Source organism: Callorhinus ursinus, unplaced genomic scaffold (assembly GCF_003265705.2).
Source record: "Callorhinus ursinus isolate GAN/ISIS: 27379988/994484 unplaced genomic scaffold, GSC_fseal_2.0 scaffold60, whole genome shotgun sequence".
Lineage (NCBI taxonomy): Eukaryota > Metazoa > Chordata > Mammalia > Carnivora > Otariidae > Callorhinus > Callorhinus ursinus.
The window spans coordinates 8,154,626-8,169,940 of NW_027397122.1; the positions used below are offsets into that span (position 1 = coordinate 8,154,626).

Sequence of the window (15,315 nt, forward strand, 5' to 3'; positions counted from 1 at the left end):
CCCAGGCCTGCACCGGGAAAGAGGGCCAGGCCCTACCATCGAGGGGTGACCCCCTCTGTCCACGTCAGCTCCCCAACTGCCCCTTGAGGGTGACACACGGGAACAAGTGGCCCCGGGCACAGCTGGCAGAGCCCCACGTTCTGCCTGTCACCCGTTCCTGAGGCCCGGGGAACTCGGATGGACCGTCCATGGAAGAGTCTGTGCTGTCGAGAAGCTCCATGCCCCGAGGTCACACTTCTCGTAGGGGAAATCACTCCCAGCTCCATAGTAACAAGCAGGGACAGCCCACTGTGGATTCATGTCTAGGAAATAAATATTTCTCGATGGCAAACACCTGCAGGAGTACCTCTGCCCATGGCAAGATCTGGGGGTTCCTAACCCTGACTCTGCAGGATAGTTTCTGGGGGTAAAATTCCTGGCCCTGATATCCTACAGGATAGTCACGGGGACCGGCCGTAACCTGCATCATGGCATTCCCGCAGGTGGCCCCATGTTTGGACACGGCCCATACAAGGACCAGCACGTACTGTCCACCGCGAACATCATGTCAGTGTCTCACCATGCTTTCTCATCTCTGCTTCCTACCTCATCAGTGTGTTGTGAATGCCCTTCCCCATCCACACCAAGGGTCTCTCATTCCACGTACAGACAGAGGAGCGGGGTTGGGGCTGGGGGCCAGGCTTGGAGGAGTCAGAACGCAGGCTCACCCTGAACAATCAGGGGGTCTGGACAAGGGCTCAGCCCTTCTCCCCAAGACTGAACACCAGCTCCTGCAGCCCTTCACGGATTCCTGCATTACACGAATACAATCATAAATCTCTGTTTGCTGACACTCTGCGGGCCTGGGGTCCCAGGTGAACCTGGCTGTACCCTGCTGGCCTCCAAGCCGTGGTCGGCAGGTGGGGGGTGGGGGGCTCCCACTGCGGCCCTGGGCTGACACGCCTCACGTCGCTTTCCCATCACGGTCCCTGGACCCCAGGTCGGGGGCTGGTCGGCTCCGGGCACGCTGGTGTAGACCCCAGGACCCTCTTTCATGTACTTTTAAAGCTGTAACAGCACCCTCTAGAGGACAGGCCCAGGGTCCGCTGCCAGCCATGCATCTCAGGGACCTCCAGAGTCTGTGGTCTGGTCCGACCAGGCCCAGAGACAGAGTCCAGATCCTTCCTAGGAGGCCGCTGCAGAGGAAAAGAACTCACCGGTCATTCTGGAAAGTGCCCTGGACACAAAGGGGCTGCACACAGATGTAGATCCGTGTGTACTGATACAAACGGTCCACACATAAACACACACATATGCACACACATGCCTACATGTGTACATGTAAACGTACTCCGTACCTATATAGATCACACGGGACGCCCCGCCTCCCCTCAGCTCCCTCCAGGCCCCCAGGCCCGCAGCCCCCACCAGCCCTGCGCCCCCTCCAGCGGGATGCTCTCCCCTCCCCTGCCTGCCTCTGGGCCTCTGCCCACCCAAGCCCTGGCCGTGGACACGCACCTGTGCCCCTCGCCCGGTGGGTCTTCCCGTGTTTCCCCACCAGAAAGCTAGATTTTAACAGAACTCTCCCGTTCTCTGAACGTTGGCAAGGAAAATGAGATTTTTAAATGCCAGGGGGGACGAGGCTGCGAGATTGTCGAGGGAAGGGACAATGTCTTCTGCTGGAGCCCCCTCCCCCAGCTCAGCATTGGTTGGAGAGGGAGTCCAAGGGCTTCTCCAACCCTCACCTCCACCTCGGGGCCCTAGGAGCCTCTGAGCCACTGTGAGGCCCCCACACCCTCGCCATCTCAGGTGGCCAGTAACGGTGTGGCCGTCAGCCTGGCCCTGGGGTGCAGATCCAGGCCTCAACCGCTCCGCTTCCCCAGGCTCGTGGGAGGACTCCACCCGTGGTGGGCCCACTGTGTGCCAGCTCTCTGCCCCAGGCTGGCTCTGAAGGAGGACATGCCACCAGGGCAGGGCGTCTGAGGGTGAGGGTAGACACCAGACAGCAGGTCCCCTCCACCCTGCCCTCCCGCCACAGCCTGGCTGGGCCCCTGATTAGGAGGCTGGGCCGCTATCCTCTGTCCAGGACCTCCGCCACCCTGGTCCTGTCTCACTAGGACGGGCAGTGGGCTGTCCTGTGCTCCCCCTCGTCAGCCATTGGAGGGCCTTTGGGAAATCCACTGGTCAAGCCCCCCCACCTGACCCAGTCCCGGCCCCCTGGTGCCCTGCAGCCTCCCTGCTCCTCCCACTTGAGTGACTCAGACATCGGCTGCCCCCGGAAGACCTGGTTTCTCTGTGCCCGGCAACACGGCTGGTCATGGCCCTCGAACTGTGGACGCCGCCCACCCTCCCCTGCAGGGCCCCAGGTGGTGAGGTGCCTCATCGGTGCATCCCCTGAGGCCAGAGGGCCACACCTCATCCAGCGGTAGCCCCGGCCACACAGCCAGCCCCACACCTGCCTTCCTCCCCGAGGACCACCCAGGAGCTCCCCCCACCCACCCCTCACCCTGGACATCCAGCGGACCAAGCAGCCCTGCACAGGAGATGCCTTGAGAGACTGTGGGTAGGAGAGAACTTTCCAGAGAGGATCAAGAGGCAGAAGGTGCGGGCGCTATGCGTAGGGGCATGACTCAGTGAGACTGGGGTGTGGAAGGGTCCTCAGGCCTGAGAGCCCCGGTAAGGAGGGCTGAGGACTGAGGTCGTGACACCTGATGATGTGGACCGAGCTCAAGACCCCCACTCCGGGGCCATGATGCTCCCCACAAAGAGGGGCAAGTGTATAGAATGGCCCCCTGACCCTGTCTCCACCTTGAGAGCTGGAGGAAACCCCAACCCAGCTGACCCTGTAGGACTGGTGGGGACGCTGTGTGCTTAGCCCACAAAGGCCAGGATGCTCCAGGTGATGAGTTTCCCCACCTGTCCGGGCTTTCGGGGGCTGCTGGGAAGCAGGAAGGCCTATCTCTCTTGGAAGAAGATGGGCTGAGGCTAGGCCGGCGGGGCCAGCAAGCATCCCCAGGCCAAAAAGCAGTGCCTGTCCCCTGCCCCGGGGCTCGAGGCAACATCGTTCCTGGAAACCTCTGCTTTCTCCACCTGCCCTCAGGACTGTGAAGGCAGGAGACCCTGCCCCCCACGCTTCGCTTCTCCCAACAACATCTCTTGCTCTGTGTCCCCCACACCAGCCCTGTGGGCTATGTGTCCCCTCCTGGCCACAGCTCGTGACCCCAGGCGGTTAGAGCCGACTTCTGCTCCCCACCCACCCACCCCCACAACAAGACCCCCAGCTCAGGGAGAAGTGTGGCCCAGTCACACAAAAGGCTCCCTTCGCAAGTGAAGAAATGTTTAAAATGGTGCTAGCCTGTAGGTGAAGGCCACGCTCCACCACCACGGAGTCCACCACCACTGAGCACGGTGCTTTCTGGAAGTCTGGAGGGCCCGGGGAGGGCTCATCATGCGTGTCTGTACCACATGGGCAGCATGGCCCCAGTGACCGAGATCATCGGGGAGGGGGGACAGGAGCCATCTACGTCTGTAGGGGGGGCATGAGATGGCTGGATGGATGGTAGATGGACAGGTGAGGGAAAACTAGATGAAGTCCGAGCTAGCTGGTGACGATACCGCTCCAGGATGTGGATCAGGCGTGAGTTTCATTTTCTTCTCCACGCTTTTCTGAATTGTCCGGGCTTCCTACAACGCGTGTGTTATTCCTCTGATCAGAACAATTAGAGGTTGTCTTCTAAATAATCTGACCTGCATCACAGAAAGCTTCGCAGATCCGGTGGCACCTGTGGTCCTTGTACAGTCCCAACAGGAGAGCCCGGGGGGAGTAGGGGAAGGCCAGGTCCTGTCTGAGGGCCTCCAACTTCCAGACAGGCTCCCCCCAGGAGGGGTTCCCAGGGCCCAGCTCAGCCCCCAATTCCAGGCAGCCCTCCGGGTAGCTGCCAGAAGCCACGCAACCCAGGTCAGGGTTCCCCGTCCGGAGGGGCTTTCGGGCCACACCCATGTTTGGACCCCAGCCCCCAGGTCAGAGGGTCACGCTAAGGTGTGAGAGGTCACTGACCAGGGACCAAAGTCCTGATGCAGTCCCCTCTGCTCACCGTGCACAGGTGCGCAGATGCGGGGACTACGCCGACCTGCGTGATGGACAAGGGCCCTGACCCAGCAGATTACATTCTGGAGGAGCAGACAATAAACGTCCCAAAGGGGAGCTTCCCTAGGCCTGCGCTGGGAGAGAAGAGGCCAGGGCAGCAGAGCTGAGGGGACAGACGGGAGGACCCCGAGTGGGGGAGCACTGAGGGAGCAGCGCCCCGGGAGGGTGCAAGGTGGGGCTGGGGGGGGAGGGAGAGGAAGGGAGGGGAAGGGAGGGGAGGGGAAGGGCAGGTTAGATGCAGGAAGGAGCTCAGGTGCTCCGAGTGGTCAGGGAGGAGGGGACCAGGCAGGATGGCCCGTCAGCCCTTGTGACCACAGGTCCTGCAGGCCGAGGGCCGCATCCTGGGGAGCTGGTGGCAGGCCTGGTCAGCCTGGCCTCAGACCCAGCATCTAAGCAAGACAGACCCTGAGTCCCCTGGTCTTGGTTTGGGGAAGGCACAGAGAGCGGGGACAGAAAGGCCAACCGGACCCGCCAGGGAGTGACCATGGCCTCACCACCCCTCTCCCCTTGTGCAGCCCATGCGCTGCCTCCTTCCCAGGCTTCAGCGGGGAACCATTTTGAGAACTGCCAGCATGAGGCTGCAAGTCACTGTGGTTGGCCAGGATCGCGGCGGCTGGCCACCCCGGGAGGGGCCTGGGCCGAGGCCCCAGAACTCTGCTGAGGGGGCGTGAGGCCAGCACGGTGCCCCTTGGGGCCGGTGGAAAGAGCTAGGGGCACCTGAGCCCCAGGGGAAGAGCATCTGGGCCGAAACATCCGGAAATGCATGGAGCACAGGGTGAGGGCCACAGGGGACTGCTGTCTGAGGCCGAGGTCCCAAGCTGGCAGAGGAGGGCAGCCTAGGCCCCGTGGCACTGGCCCTCAGTCACCCTGGGGCCCCTTCCCTGCCCAGGCCCTCAGGGAAGAAGGATGGAGGAAGCTCCCTCCCCACCCCAGGAGTGCCACCCCCACCACGTGGCCCAGCTGGCCTGCCACAGGCCGGCCCTTCTGGGAAGAGGACTTCCCAGTGGCCTCCAGGCCCTGCGCACAAATAGCTGGGACATTCCCTGGCCCGATTCTGCTGCTCCAACACAGGCAGCCGTTCTTGTAGAAAGTTCCAGAGAAGACACAAGGCACCACAAGAGACACAGCCTGTCCTCCCAGATTGCCTGCCCCCCACACCCGGGATCTGAGAGCAGGATGGGGGCATGCCGTTCCGGGGGGGGGGGCCATCACAGGGACCCCGGACTTGCTGTCGTGGATCCCATGTTTTCCTTCTCTGCCCTTCGTTTTTGTTTTGTGTTGTTTTACCTTTTCTTTTTAAAGTGGTCTCATTGACATACGACACGATCTTGGTTTCAGGTGTGCAATGAGGTGACTGGATGTTTGTAAACCGGGGGGCGCAATCAGCGCAATGTCTCGTTAACACCCGTCAGCAGGCACCGTGACAGACTTTCTTTTCTTGTGATGACAACTTCTACGATCTACTGTCTCGGTGACCTTCGCAAAGTCAACCCGGTTTCGTTAAGGACAACAGCCAGGTCTCCCATCCCACCCCCACTGCCCTTCAGGCGATACCTCCACAAGGGGGAGAAATGGTGCACCTTATCGGGGACTTTTTTAAGTTTTAAAACATGTCCCCGATGCAACTGGCCTGTCCAAGGCGGAAGCCCCTGGGCCAGCTGGGCCGGCACCAGCCCCTCCCCCACATTTCTCCTCCCACCACCACCTTTAAAGGGCCTGGGACCCACAGGCCAGCATCTGCCACTTGCCTGCCGCCCGCCACCATGCGCTGTCTGGCCAGCCTAGCTCTGGCCCTGCTGGCCCTGGAGGCCGCCCTGGCCCTGGCCCTGGCCCTGCCCCTGGCCCCGGCCCCGGCCCCGGCCCCTTACCTTGCCAGGTAGGCCTGGGCTGCTGCCCCTTGGGGGGCGCCCAGGAGGGTCCTCCCAACCTCCCTCTGCTCCAAGTGCGTCCCTGACACCCTGCTGGCCCTGATGTGTTGGTGACAGGACGGGAGGCGCAGAGCGGAGGAGGCTGGCCCCTGGGGGTCCCCCACAGTGAAAGAGTAGGGCACTGCCTAGAGACCCCCCAGGTGCTGCAGGGCCCGGGCCATTGCCCCTGATCGCAGGACAGCTCCCGGGGCATGGTGGGCCTGTCCTTGGCCCCCTGGCTCTTAACCCCACCTGCTGCCGTGGGCCTGGGCACCCTTTTGTCCCCAGGTCACGCTCCACATACTCTTTTCCTTTCAAGAAAGGGTGCGAGTTAGGGTGCTGGGGACTAGACTCCCCATGGTTCCTGCTGTTGCCCTACCTTGCTCCCCCCGCACCGAGCAGCCCCCGGGGTAGGCGGTCCACCAGCCCCACCCACCTGCCTGTCCCGTGTGCAGGGCAGGTCGTGTGCCCAGAGCTCAGCTCCTCGGAGGAGGATGCCTGCATGGTCTCCTGCAACTCGGACGAGAACTGGCCCCAAGGCACCAAATGCTGCCCCAGGAGCCCCTGCAGCCGCTCCTGCGTGGTCCCCCTCATCGGTAACACCGCGGCCCCTATGCCCCGCGCCGAGGCCTGTCCGGGGGAGGGAGGAGCCAGCTCTGTCCGGGGTCCACCCTGAGTAGGCACCCCACACCCCTCTTGGTGACCCACCCCCCAGCCCCCTAAACTCCACCTGGCAGTGAGCACATGCCCCTGCTGGCCTGGCCGCTGAGGCTCGGCCGCCTCCTCCCAGCATTGCCCAGGCCTGGCTCCCCGAGGCAGCGGCCACAGTCCCCTCCCTAGGGATGGGGGCACGGTGGGGCTGGGAGCCAGGACACCAGCTGCAGGGGAGACCAGCCACAGGGTGGTCCTGGGGCCTGACGGGCCGGCCGTCTCTCCCCAGCGCCTGTGCAGAGGGCCGGCCACTGCCCACCGGGTGCAGGCCCTGCTGATCCCCCAGCCCTGCTTGGAGAGCAGCGAGTGTTCCGGGGACAACCAGTGTGCAGACAACAGGAAGTGCTGCCTCAGCATCTGTGCCTTGCGATGTCTGGAGCCCGAGGCAGGTGAGCGCCCCACAGCCGCCCCCGACAGCGCCCCGGCCACAGCCACGGATGCAGCAGAAGGTCTGGGCTGAGAGTGGGTGTTGGGCAAGCAAAGGAGGCAGAGGCTCAGAGACTTGCCCGAGCAGGACAGCAGGACATGGTCCAGCCCAACCGTAGCAGGGCCTGTGCCCTTGCCACATAACCTTGGGAGGCGTCTGGGCTCCCCAGCGTGGGAGGAGGTCTGGGGCGGGAGCTGGGAAATGTGGCTCCTGGCCCCCAGTGACCACGCCTGCCTGTGGGCCACGGGGAGGGATGGGTGTGGAACAGGCCTGAGGCCTCCGTGTCCCCTGCCGAAGAACCCCGTCAGAGAGGGGCTTCCCCAGGAGCCCCTGGCTGCCAGGAGTGACCAGCCTGAGCCTGCTTGGCAAGAACTTTCTCTCTAGGATCCAGGGAGTGCAAGATGCTTCCTACCTGCTGCTAATAAAAACCCACCCACTTAGCTTCACGTCTCTCCGTCTGTCTGTCTGTCCAGGGCACCTGCTGGGAGGGACAAAGCACACAGGCCTCTGGGAGCTCCCGGGCTGCCCACCCAGCCCTCGAGGCTCTGGCCCTCCGGGGTCCAGCCCCGCTGAGAGGCATTGCTGGCGTGGGGACAGGGGCAGAGTGGAGCCTGCAGGGAGGGTTGGGGCCACGAGGTCGCCGCAGCCTCTCTCCACGGCACCTGTGACCCCATCTGGGGTGGCGGGTGCAGTGGGCAGGTGTGGTCACAGGGAGCCTCAGTGCCAACAGCACCTCGGGCAGCCTTGTTGGGACGGGCAGTGAAGTGTGCACACCCACCAGACACGTGGTGAGCACCCCAGAGCTTGCCCCCAGGGTTCCCACCAGGCTGCCCCGACTGCAAACACCCCCCAGAATTTCTGGAGGTGACCCGCACCCTGGCTCACTTAGCTCCAGATTCAGGGGTTCCCACGAACTCCACAGATTCATGAAGCTGTAAGGACGATCCACAGAACTCCGAAAGCACAGTCTGTTATAAAGGACACAGACCAGCAAAAGCCAAATAAAGACCCCACCTTGGAGGTGGGGGCGGGGACGTGGGGGCCTGTGCCCCCGCTGGCTGGGGGCGCACCACCTCCCAGCACACCCACGTGTCACCAGCCCGGAAGCCTCCCTGAGCCTCGGTGTCCTGAGATCTTCTCGAAGCTTCAGTGACAGGCGTTAGGATGAAGCCATTGACCATTGTTGACCAACTCAGCCCCGGCCCTCTAACCCCATGGCTGGCTCCTCGGGCCGCCGGCCCCTGTCCTGTGCCATCGAGGACCCCCACCCCAGAGCCATCTCACCAGCATAGACTCAGGTATGAGAAAGGAGTCCTTGCAAATATCACAGGGCACTCGTATCACCCAGGAAACTGCAAGGTTTTGAAGTGCTGTTCCAAGGAGGGGACAAAGACCAGAATTCTTTTTTTTTTTTAAGATTTTTTATTTATTTATTTGAGAGAGAGAGAGAGAGAGAGCAGGAGCAGGGGTGAGGGTCAGAGGGAGAAGCAGGCTCCCCGCTGAGCAGGGAGCCCGATGCGGGGCTCAATCCCAGGACCCCGGGATCATGACCTTAGCCGAAGGCAGATGCTTCACCCACTGAGCCCCCCAGGCACCCGCCCTCAAAGACCAGAGTTCTTGACGGCCAGCCCGCATGGGTGCTTTCGGCCGGCCTGGCCCCAGCTCGTGCACACTCCAGCCACCTGCCACGTGCCCACTGACACATCAGGAGCTGGGGAGACAGGATGGGTCGTCCCAAGTGAAAAGGGCTCCGACTAGTGGCTGAATTTTGTTTCTGGACCATTCTCCAGCAAAAGGAACCAGGATTCCTTGGAGACATTGTTGAGTGAACACGGGACAAGGCCACGTGGGACACTGCGTGTCAGAAAACGGCACCAGCCTGCAGCCGCCACGATCCAACTGGACTCCAGCAGCTACAGTGGAGGGCAGGAAGCTCTTCCTCGCAGAAAATGCTAGTCAACACGGGGGTGTGGGGGTGGACAGCAAGACTAGAAGCCCATCGTCCCCAACTCTACGGTCCTCATTACTCCAGGCAGTGTCATCAGATGCCAGGGAAGCCACTGGGAGTAAGGGTACAGTCTCTAGCATCCCCCATACTCGCTCATCATCCACCAGGGGGCACTTCTTCCACAACAGAGAGCTGGTCCCCAACTACGCATTCTAGGACTCACCGCGGCTCTGTGCGTCCCAGTGCAACCCAAGGGACCGCGACACTCACAGGTGGTGGCCTTGCCAGAGATGTGCCATCAGGTGAGTGCAGTTTCCACTCAGTGTTGTAGAAGAACAGGGGGGAGAGGAGGGGGAGGAGGGGCGAGAGGGAAGGGGAAGGGGAAGGGAGAAGGGAGAGGGGAGGCCGGTCTGAGCCCAGCCTGGACAGACGAGCCACCCAGCCCGCCCTGCCTCAACCTCAGGGTGAACCAGGCAGGAGGGAGACACCCTAGCCCCCCACTGCCATGCTGGGGGACCCCTCCCCTGCAGAGAACGCCCATCCCCTCCATCCCTGCAGTAGCCATGCATCCAACTTGTCAGCTTGATGCCCTAACATCTGCCCTACATGCATACACTGGACACTGACCCGCCGCCCGCCGCTTCCTCCCCGGACCCCTCCTCAGGAGCAGTCCTCCGCCCCCAGGGTAAGGGGGCCACTTTCAAATGCTAATCAATGATGAGCCCATGCCCCAACCCCCTCCTCCACGGGGGCCTTAAACTCCAGGCCACTCCCCCCCACCCTGCGGTCCTCACCCCCAGGGACCAGAAGACCCGGAGCAGCCCCCACACAGCAGAGCCAGCCCTGGTCTGGTCCTCCCCACAGAAACCAGAGAGAGGCTGGTACCCACAGTGGCCCTCCCCCTGCTTCCTGACCAGGGGCTTCCCTGCGTGCGCGGAGTGCCCCTCTTTCTGATAACTGTGACAACCCGTCTTCAACGGCACTCACCTTCTGCTCCGTTGGCCTCGCCACACCTAGGATTTCCTGTTACAGAGTATCTTAAAACGGTCGCTTTCAGGGGCTGGATGTCCATCCAAGAGAGGAGCACGGAGGGGTGGGGGGGTCCTCTCCCCGCTCCCCCACTCCACCACCGCCCACCACGTGCTCATGGCAGCCCACCCCAGAGCTCCCAGGCCTGGCCGGCTGGCCTCCTGCCCGGGGCCGCCCAGCTCTATCCCCCTGAAGCACCGCTCCTCTGTGCTGAGGGCCCCCACGCCAGAGCCCGGACGGGCTGGAGCCAGGAGAAGCCGGAAGGGCGGCGGTCAGTACAGTTCGGGGCCGGGCCCCACCCACACGCTGCACTGAGCACTGGCCACGCCACACCAGGAGGCTCTGCAGGACTTGCTGGTGGACATGGGGGAAGGATGCGCAAGGCAGAAGGGTGGACCCAGTGGAGGAATGGACGAGGGCAGAATGGAGGAGGAGGAAGGAGGGGGAATGGAGAAGGCGGAGGGGCTGGATGTGTTGGTTATGGGTTTGGGGGACCTGACTTCTGGCGGGATTCAGGGTTCAGGAGGGCAGAGGGCTCACCACCCTTCCCCGGCTGGGAGGGAGCCTCTGGCCAGGATGGAGAGGTGCTAGGGGTTCAGGTCTGGAGGAACTCTCCAGGCGCCCCCGCACAGTCCCATCCCCCCTCCGGCCTCAGTTTCCCTCAGGTGAGGAGGGCGTGTGGGACAGGTTCTTGTGCCTGGCAGAGCTGGGGCCAGGCTCTGAGGGAACAGGCCTGCAGATCTGATTCCTCTTTCCCTTCCCCCTCCCCCTCCTTGGGGGGGGGGGTCTTCGGAGGTCCCAAGGGAGGGTCTTTCCCTGAGAGGGGAAAGCCTGTGACCAGGTCTGTTGTGAGTCCCCAGGCCCACCCCCAGGCTCTGTGATTCTACAAGGACTCAGCACAGCGCCTTGGCCGCGGCTAGGATGTATTAGGGCAGAAGGGGACTGCAAAACCTGCACAGAAGAGGCACGGGGGTGAACTCTGGAGGGGGCTAGGCAGGAGCTTCCAGCCCTGTCCCCGACTAGCCACAGAGGAGCCCGAGGAGCCGCTGGATTCCCCGGCAACACGCTGCTCTCGGTCTGCCACTCCACCTGCCAGCAAGCACGCTGGACGGGACGGGCTCAGGTCTCCCCAGCAATCCTTCCCCCGTCCCCTTCGAAGGGAGACGAACCCATCTCATCCAGCCTTCTTGTCAGCCTGGTGCTCTTGGCCTCCAGGTCAGCAGCAGCAGGCGGGGAGGGCACTGTCCTGCCCCAGCACCTTGCTGAGGGCGCCGGGCTGGGACCTCCGGCCAAGGCCACTCTGCCCCCAAGTCACCAACAGGCTGGGGGGTAAGGGAGCAAGCCGGGCGGGCCTCACTGGGAGGCGCACAGGACACAGGGTGGTAGTGGGGTAAGGAGGAGGAACGCGGAGGGGAGCTAACAGAGCAGAACCAGGAGGGCGACAAAAACAAGGCCGCCCGCATCTTCCCGGCATCCAGCTGGATCCACTGCCTCTGATGGCAGTGGGGGTTGCAAGCTCTGTGCTCAGAACAATTTGAACACCTCCTGCAAAGTCAGAACCTCCACCCCAACCCACAAAACGCAGCCACCCTGTTTCCCAGCCCTGCCCATGAACAAGGAGCCTCTCTCTGGGGAGCATGGCCCGAGGGCCTCTGCACTGCATTGCCTCAGCCAGCACGGAGCGTGGGGCCCCCTGCGAAAATCTGAGTGACCGTGTGGGCTCTGGACGTAGCCCTCAGGCCCGGACGCCGCTCCCCCGAGAGTGAGGTCAGGGGACCCTCTGGTCACCAGGCTGGAGATGCAGCCCGCGGGCAGTGTTTGCTGGAGCGATGACTCCTGGCTCCGGGGAAGTAGGAGAGGCTTTGGGGGGGGGGACGCACGGGGCTCTGGGTGGTCTGTCTGTGGCTCCTTGCCATGGCCGGTGAGTCCCCAGACATCGGGTCCCAGGCGAGCCACCCTCGGAACCTCCAGGACCAATGGCGACAGGAACCGTGGCCCTGGCAAGCACCCGTCTACTTCTGCGCCTACGGACCTGCATCTTCAGGACAAGGTGAACGAAGTCACGCGGTGAGTCATCTCGTGTCAGGACTCTGTCACCGGGCACGCTCCCAATGCTCATCTAGAGTGATTCTGGCTGGCAACCATCCCATCGGGGACACAACATGGTGTATGTTCGATCATCCATTGATGACGATCGGATTGCGTCTAGTTTGGGGCTTCTGGGAACGCTTGTGCACAAGCGTTGGTGCTGACATGTCTTCCGTTTTCTCAGGGTGCGCACCGAAGAGTCACACAATTTCGAGAAACTGCCCCATTTTCCAGACCAGCTACACCATGCTACACACCCACCAGCAATGCTCAGTGCGCCAAACTCCCCAGGCCCTCGCCAACACCTGTCATCTTTGGGGCTCTGTAGAGGTTGTTTCCACATCAGCCATGTAAGTGGGTGCAAAGGGGCACCTCACTGTGGCTGTGAGCGGCATTTTCCTGAGGACTGGTGACGCTGAGCGTCCTTTCCTGTGCTCATTGGACACGTGTGGGTCTTTGGAGAGACGTCTACTCCAATTCTTTGACCGGTTTTCAACTGGGCAACTGCCGTTTACTGTGGAGGTGTAAGAGCTCTTGGACTTTGCGTCTTTGTTTTGAGATTCACCCATGTCACTGCATGCACTGCTGCTCATTCCTTTTTTTTTTTTAAGATTTTATTTATACATTTGAGACACAGAGACTCTCTGAGAGAGAGAGAGAGAGCATGAGCAGGGGGAGAGGCAAAGGGAGAGAGAGAAGCAGGGTCCCTGCTGAGCCAGAAGCCCGATTCAGGGCTCGATCCCAGGACCCTGAGATCATGACCTGAGCCGAAGGCAGATGCTTACCCATCTGAGCCCCTCAGGCGCCCCGTTAATTGCTTTTTATTAATATTCGTTTTCTAGAGTGATTTTAGGTTCACAACAAGACCAAGTGAGAAGTACCATGAAATCTACCCCTTGTCCCCACAACACACACACACACGCCCTCCCCCCACTATCAGCATCCCCCACTAAATGGTACATTCGTTATGATCAACGAACCCACAAGGACTCATCATGAACATCCAAAGTCCCCAGCTGACGTGACGGCTCCCTCTTGGTGTGTTTATCAGATGGGTTTGGACAAAAGTGTGATATCCACCCACCACAATATCACATAGAATAGCTTCACTGCCCGAAAGATCCTACAGTCTGCCTATTCACCCTTGCCACCCCCAGCCCTGGCAACCACTGACGTCTCCACGGTGCCCATAGTTTTGCCTTTTCCAGAACGTCATACATGTGGATTAACACAGTACTCGGCCTTTGCAAATAGGCTTCTTTCCCTTAGGAACATGCATTCGAGGTTCTTCCATGTCCTCTCGTGGCTTGACAGCTCACTATTTTTTAGTGCTACGTAATATCCCACCAGCTGGATGGTGGGATATTTTGCTTAGCCACCCCGCTCCTGAAGGGCACCCTAGTTGCTTCCAAGTCTTGGTGATTAGGACTGAAGCTGCCAGAAACATCTGTGTGCAGGTTTCCATGTGGATGTTAAGTTTTCGGCTCCTCGGGGGGGGTTCCAAACAGCACGACTGCAGGCCTGCATGGCATCTGAGTGTGTTCCGGCCACTGTCCCAAAAATACCACCAACTCTGTGCCTTACAAACAGCAGAAATCTGTTTCTCACTGTTCTGGATGGAGGCTAAAGGAGCGAGATCGGGGGACCAGGACGGTCACAGGAGGGCTGTCTGTTCTCCACTGCAGACTTTTTGCTGTGCTCTCCGTGGTGGAACCTCAGAGGCTCTGTGGGGTCTCTGTGAGTCTCTCTCTTTTTTTTTTTTTTTTTTTTTGAGCGAGAGAGAGAGCACGCATGCCAGAGGAGGGAGGAGGCAGACTCTGTGCTGAGAGCGGAGCCCCACTACACAAGGCTCGATCCCACAACCCTGCGATCATGACCTGAGCCAAAACCAAGAGTCAGACGCTCAACCAACTGAGTCACCCAGGTGCCCAGGGGTCTCTGTTTTAAAGACACTAATCCCACCATGAAGCCTCCACTCTTGTGACCCAATCACGTCCCGAAGGCCCCACCTCCTAACACCATCACCTTGAACATTAGGTCTCGACATATGAATTGGGGAGACACAGATATTTGGTCCATTGTATATGGTAAGAGTATGTTTAGTTTTGAAATAAAATAGGAAACTTCAAAAGCAGCTGTACCATTTTACAGTCCCACCAGCAAAGGATGAGCAGACATCTGAGGATAGAAACCAAACCAAGAGGAATAATAACAGCAAGAGGAAAAAGAACAGCAACTATAAAAGGAAAACAAAAACTTAGAAAAAAAAAATCCCTATCACCAAAATCCTTACAGAGATAAGAGAAAATATTACAATCATGAAAAAAAATTGTATAGGGCGCCTGGGTGGCTCAGTCGGTTGGGCATCTGCCTTCGGCTCAGGTCATGATGCCGGGGTCCTGGGATCGAGCACACCACATCGGGCTCCCTGCTCCGCGGGAAGCCTGCTTCTCCCTCTCCCACTCCCCCTGCTTGTGTTCCCTCTCTGTCTCTGTCAAATGAACAAATAAAATATTTAAAAATAAGTAAAGTGTACTTTTAAAAAAGAGTATAAAAAGGAGCTCTTGGTAAACAAAGTGTGACGGCAGAAATCAGGCCTCAGGAGAGTTAGAAGCTAAAGCTGAGGAAATGTCTCAGAAAGCAGAGCAAATAATAATAATAATAAGGAGATGAAGAGAGGTGGAGATGAGACAAGATGGGAAAACCAGGGAAAATCAGAAATCGGTCCAGAAGAGCCAATATTCAAACCTGGCCATTTTGGAAAGAGAGATTAGACGAAGGAAAGGAAATATCCAACCAAATAAACTACAAACCCTCAGCCTGAGGACATGGGTTTTAGGTTAAGGGCTCATCACGGGCTCAGGCAGAGGGAGACTCGCATCGCTGTGAAATATCAGAACCCAGGCATAATGAAAAGACAGCTTTTAGAAATTAAAACAGGGCGCCTGGGTGGCTCGGTTGGTTGAGCAGCTGCCTTCAGTTCAGGTCATGATCCCAGGATCCTGGGATCAAGCCCCGCACCGGGCTCCCTGCTCCGTGGGGAGCCTGCTTCTCCCTCTGCCCTTCCCCCTGCTTGTGC

At 60.2% G+C, this 15,315-nt stretch overlaps 1 protein-coding gene across 1 annotated transcript; it reads left to right on the forward strand.

Annotated features, from left to right (window-relative positions):
• The first annotated feature begins 5,889 nt into the window (after positions 1–5,889).
• LOC112809745 (whey acidic protein-like) lies at positions 5,890–7,204 on the forward strand. Its single transcript, XM_025853110.2, is given in 4 exon segments — positions 5,890–5,979; positions 6,494–6,629; positions 6,974–7,002; positions 7,004–7,204. Coding segments are annotated over 4 exon segments (456 nt in total).
• Positions 7,205–15,315: the final 8,111 nt, after the last annotated feature.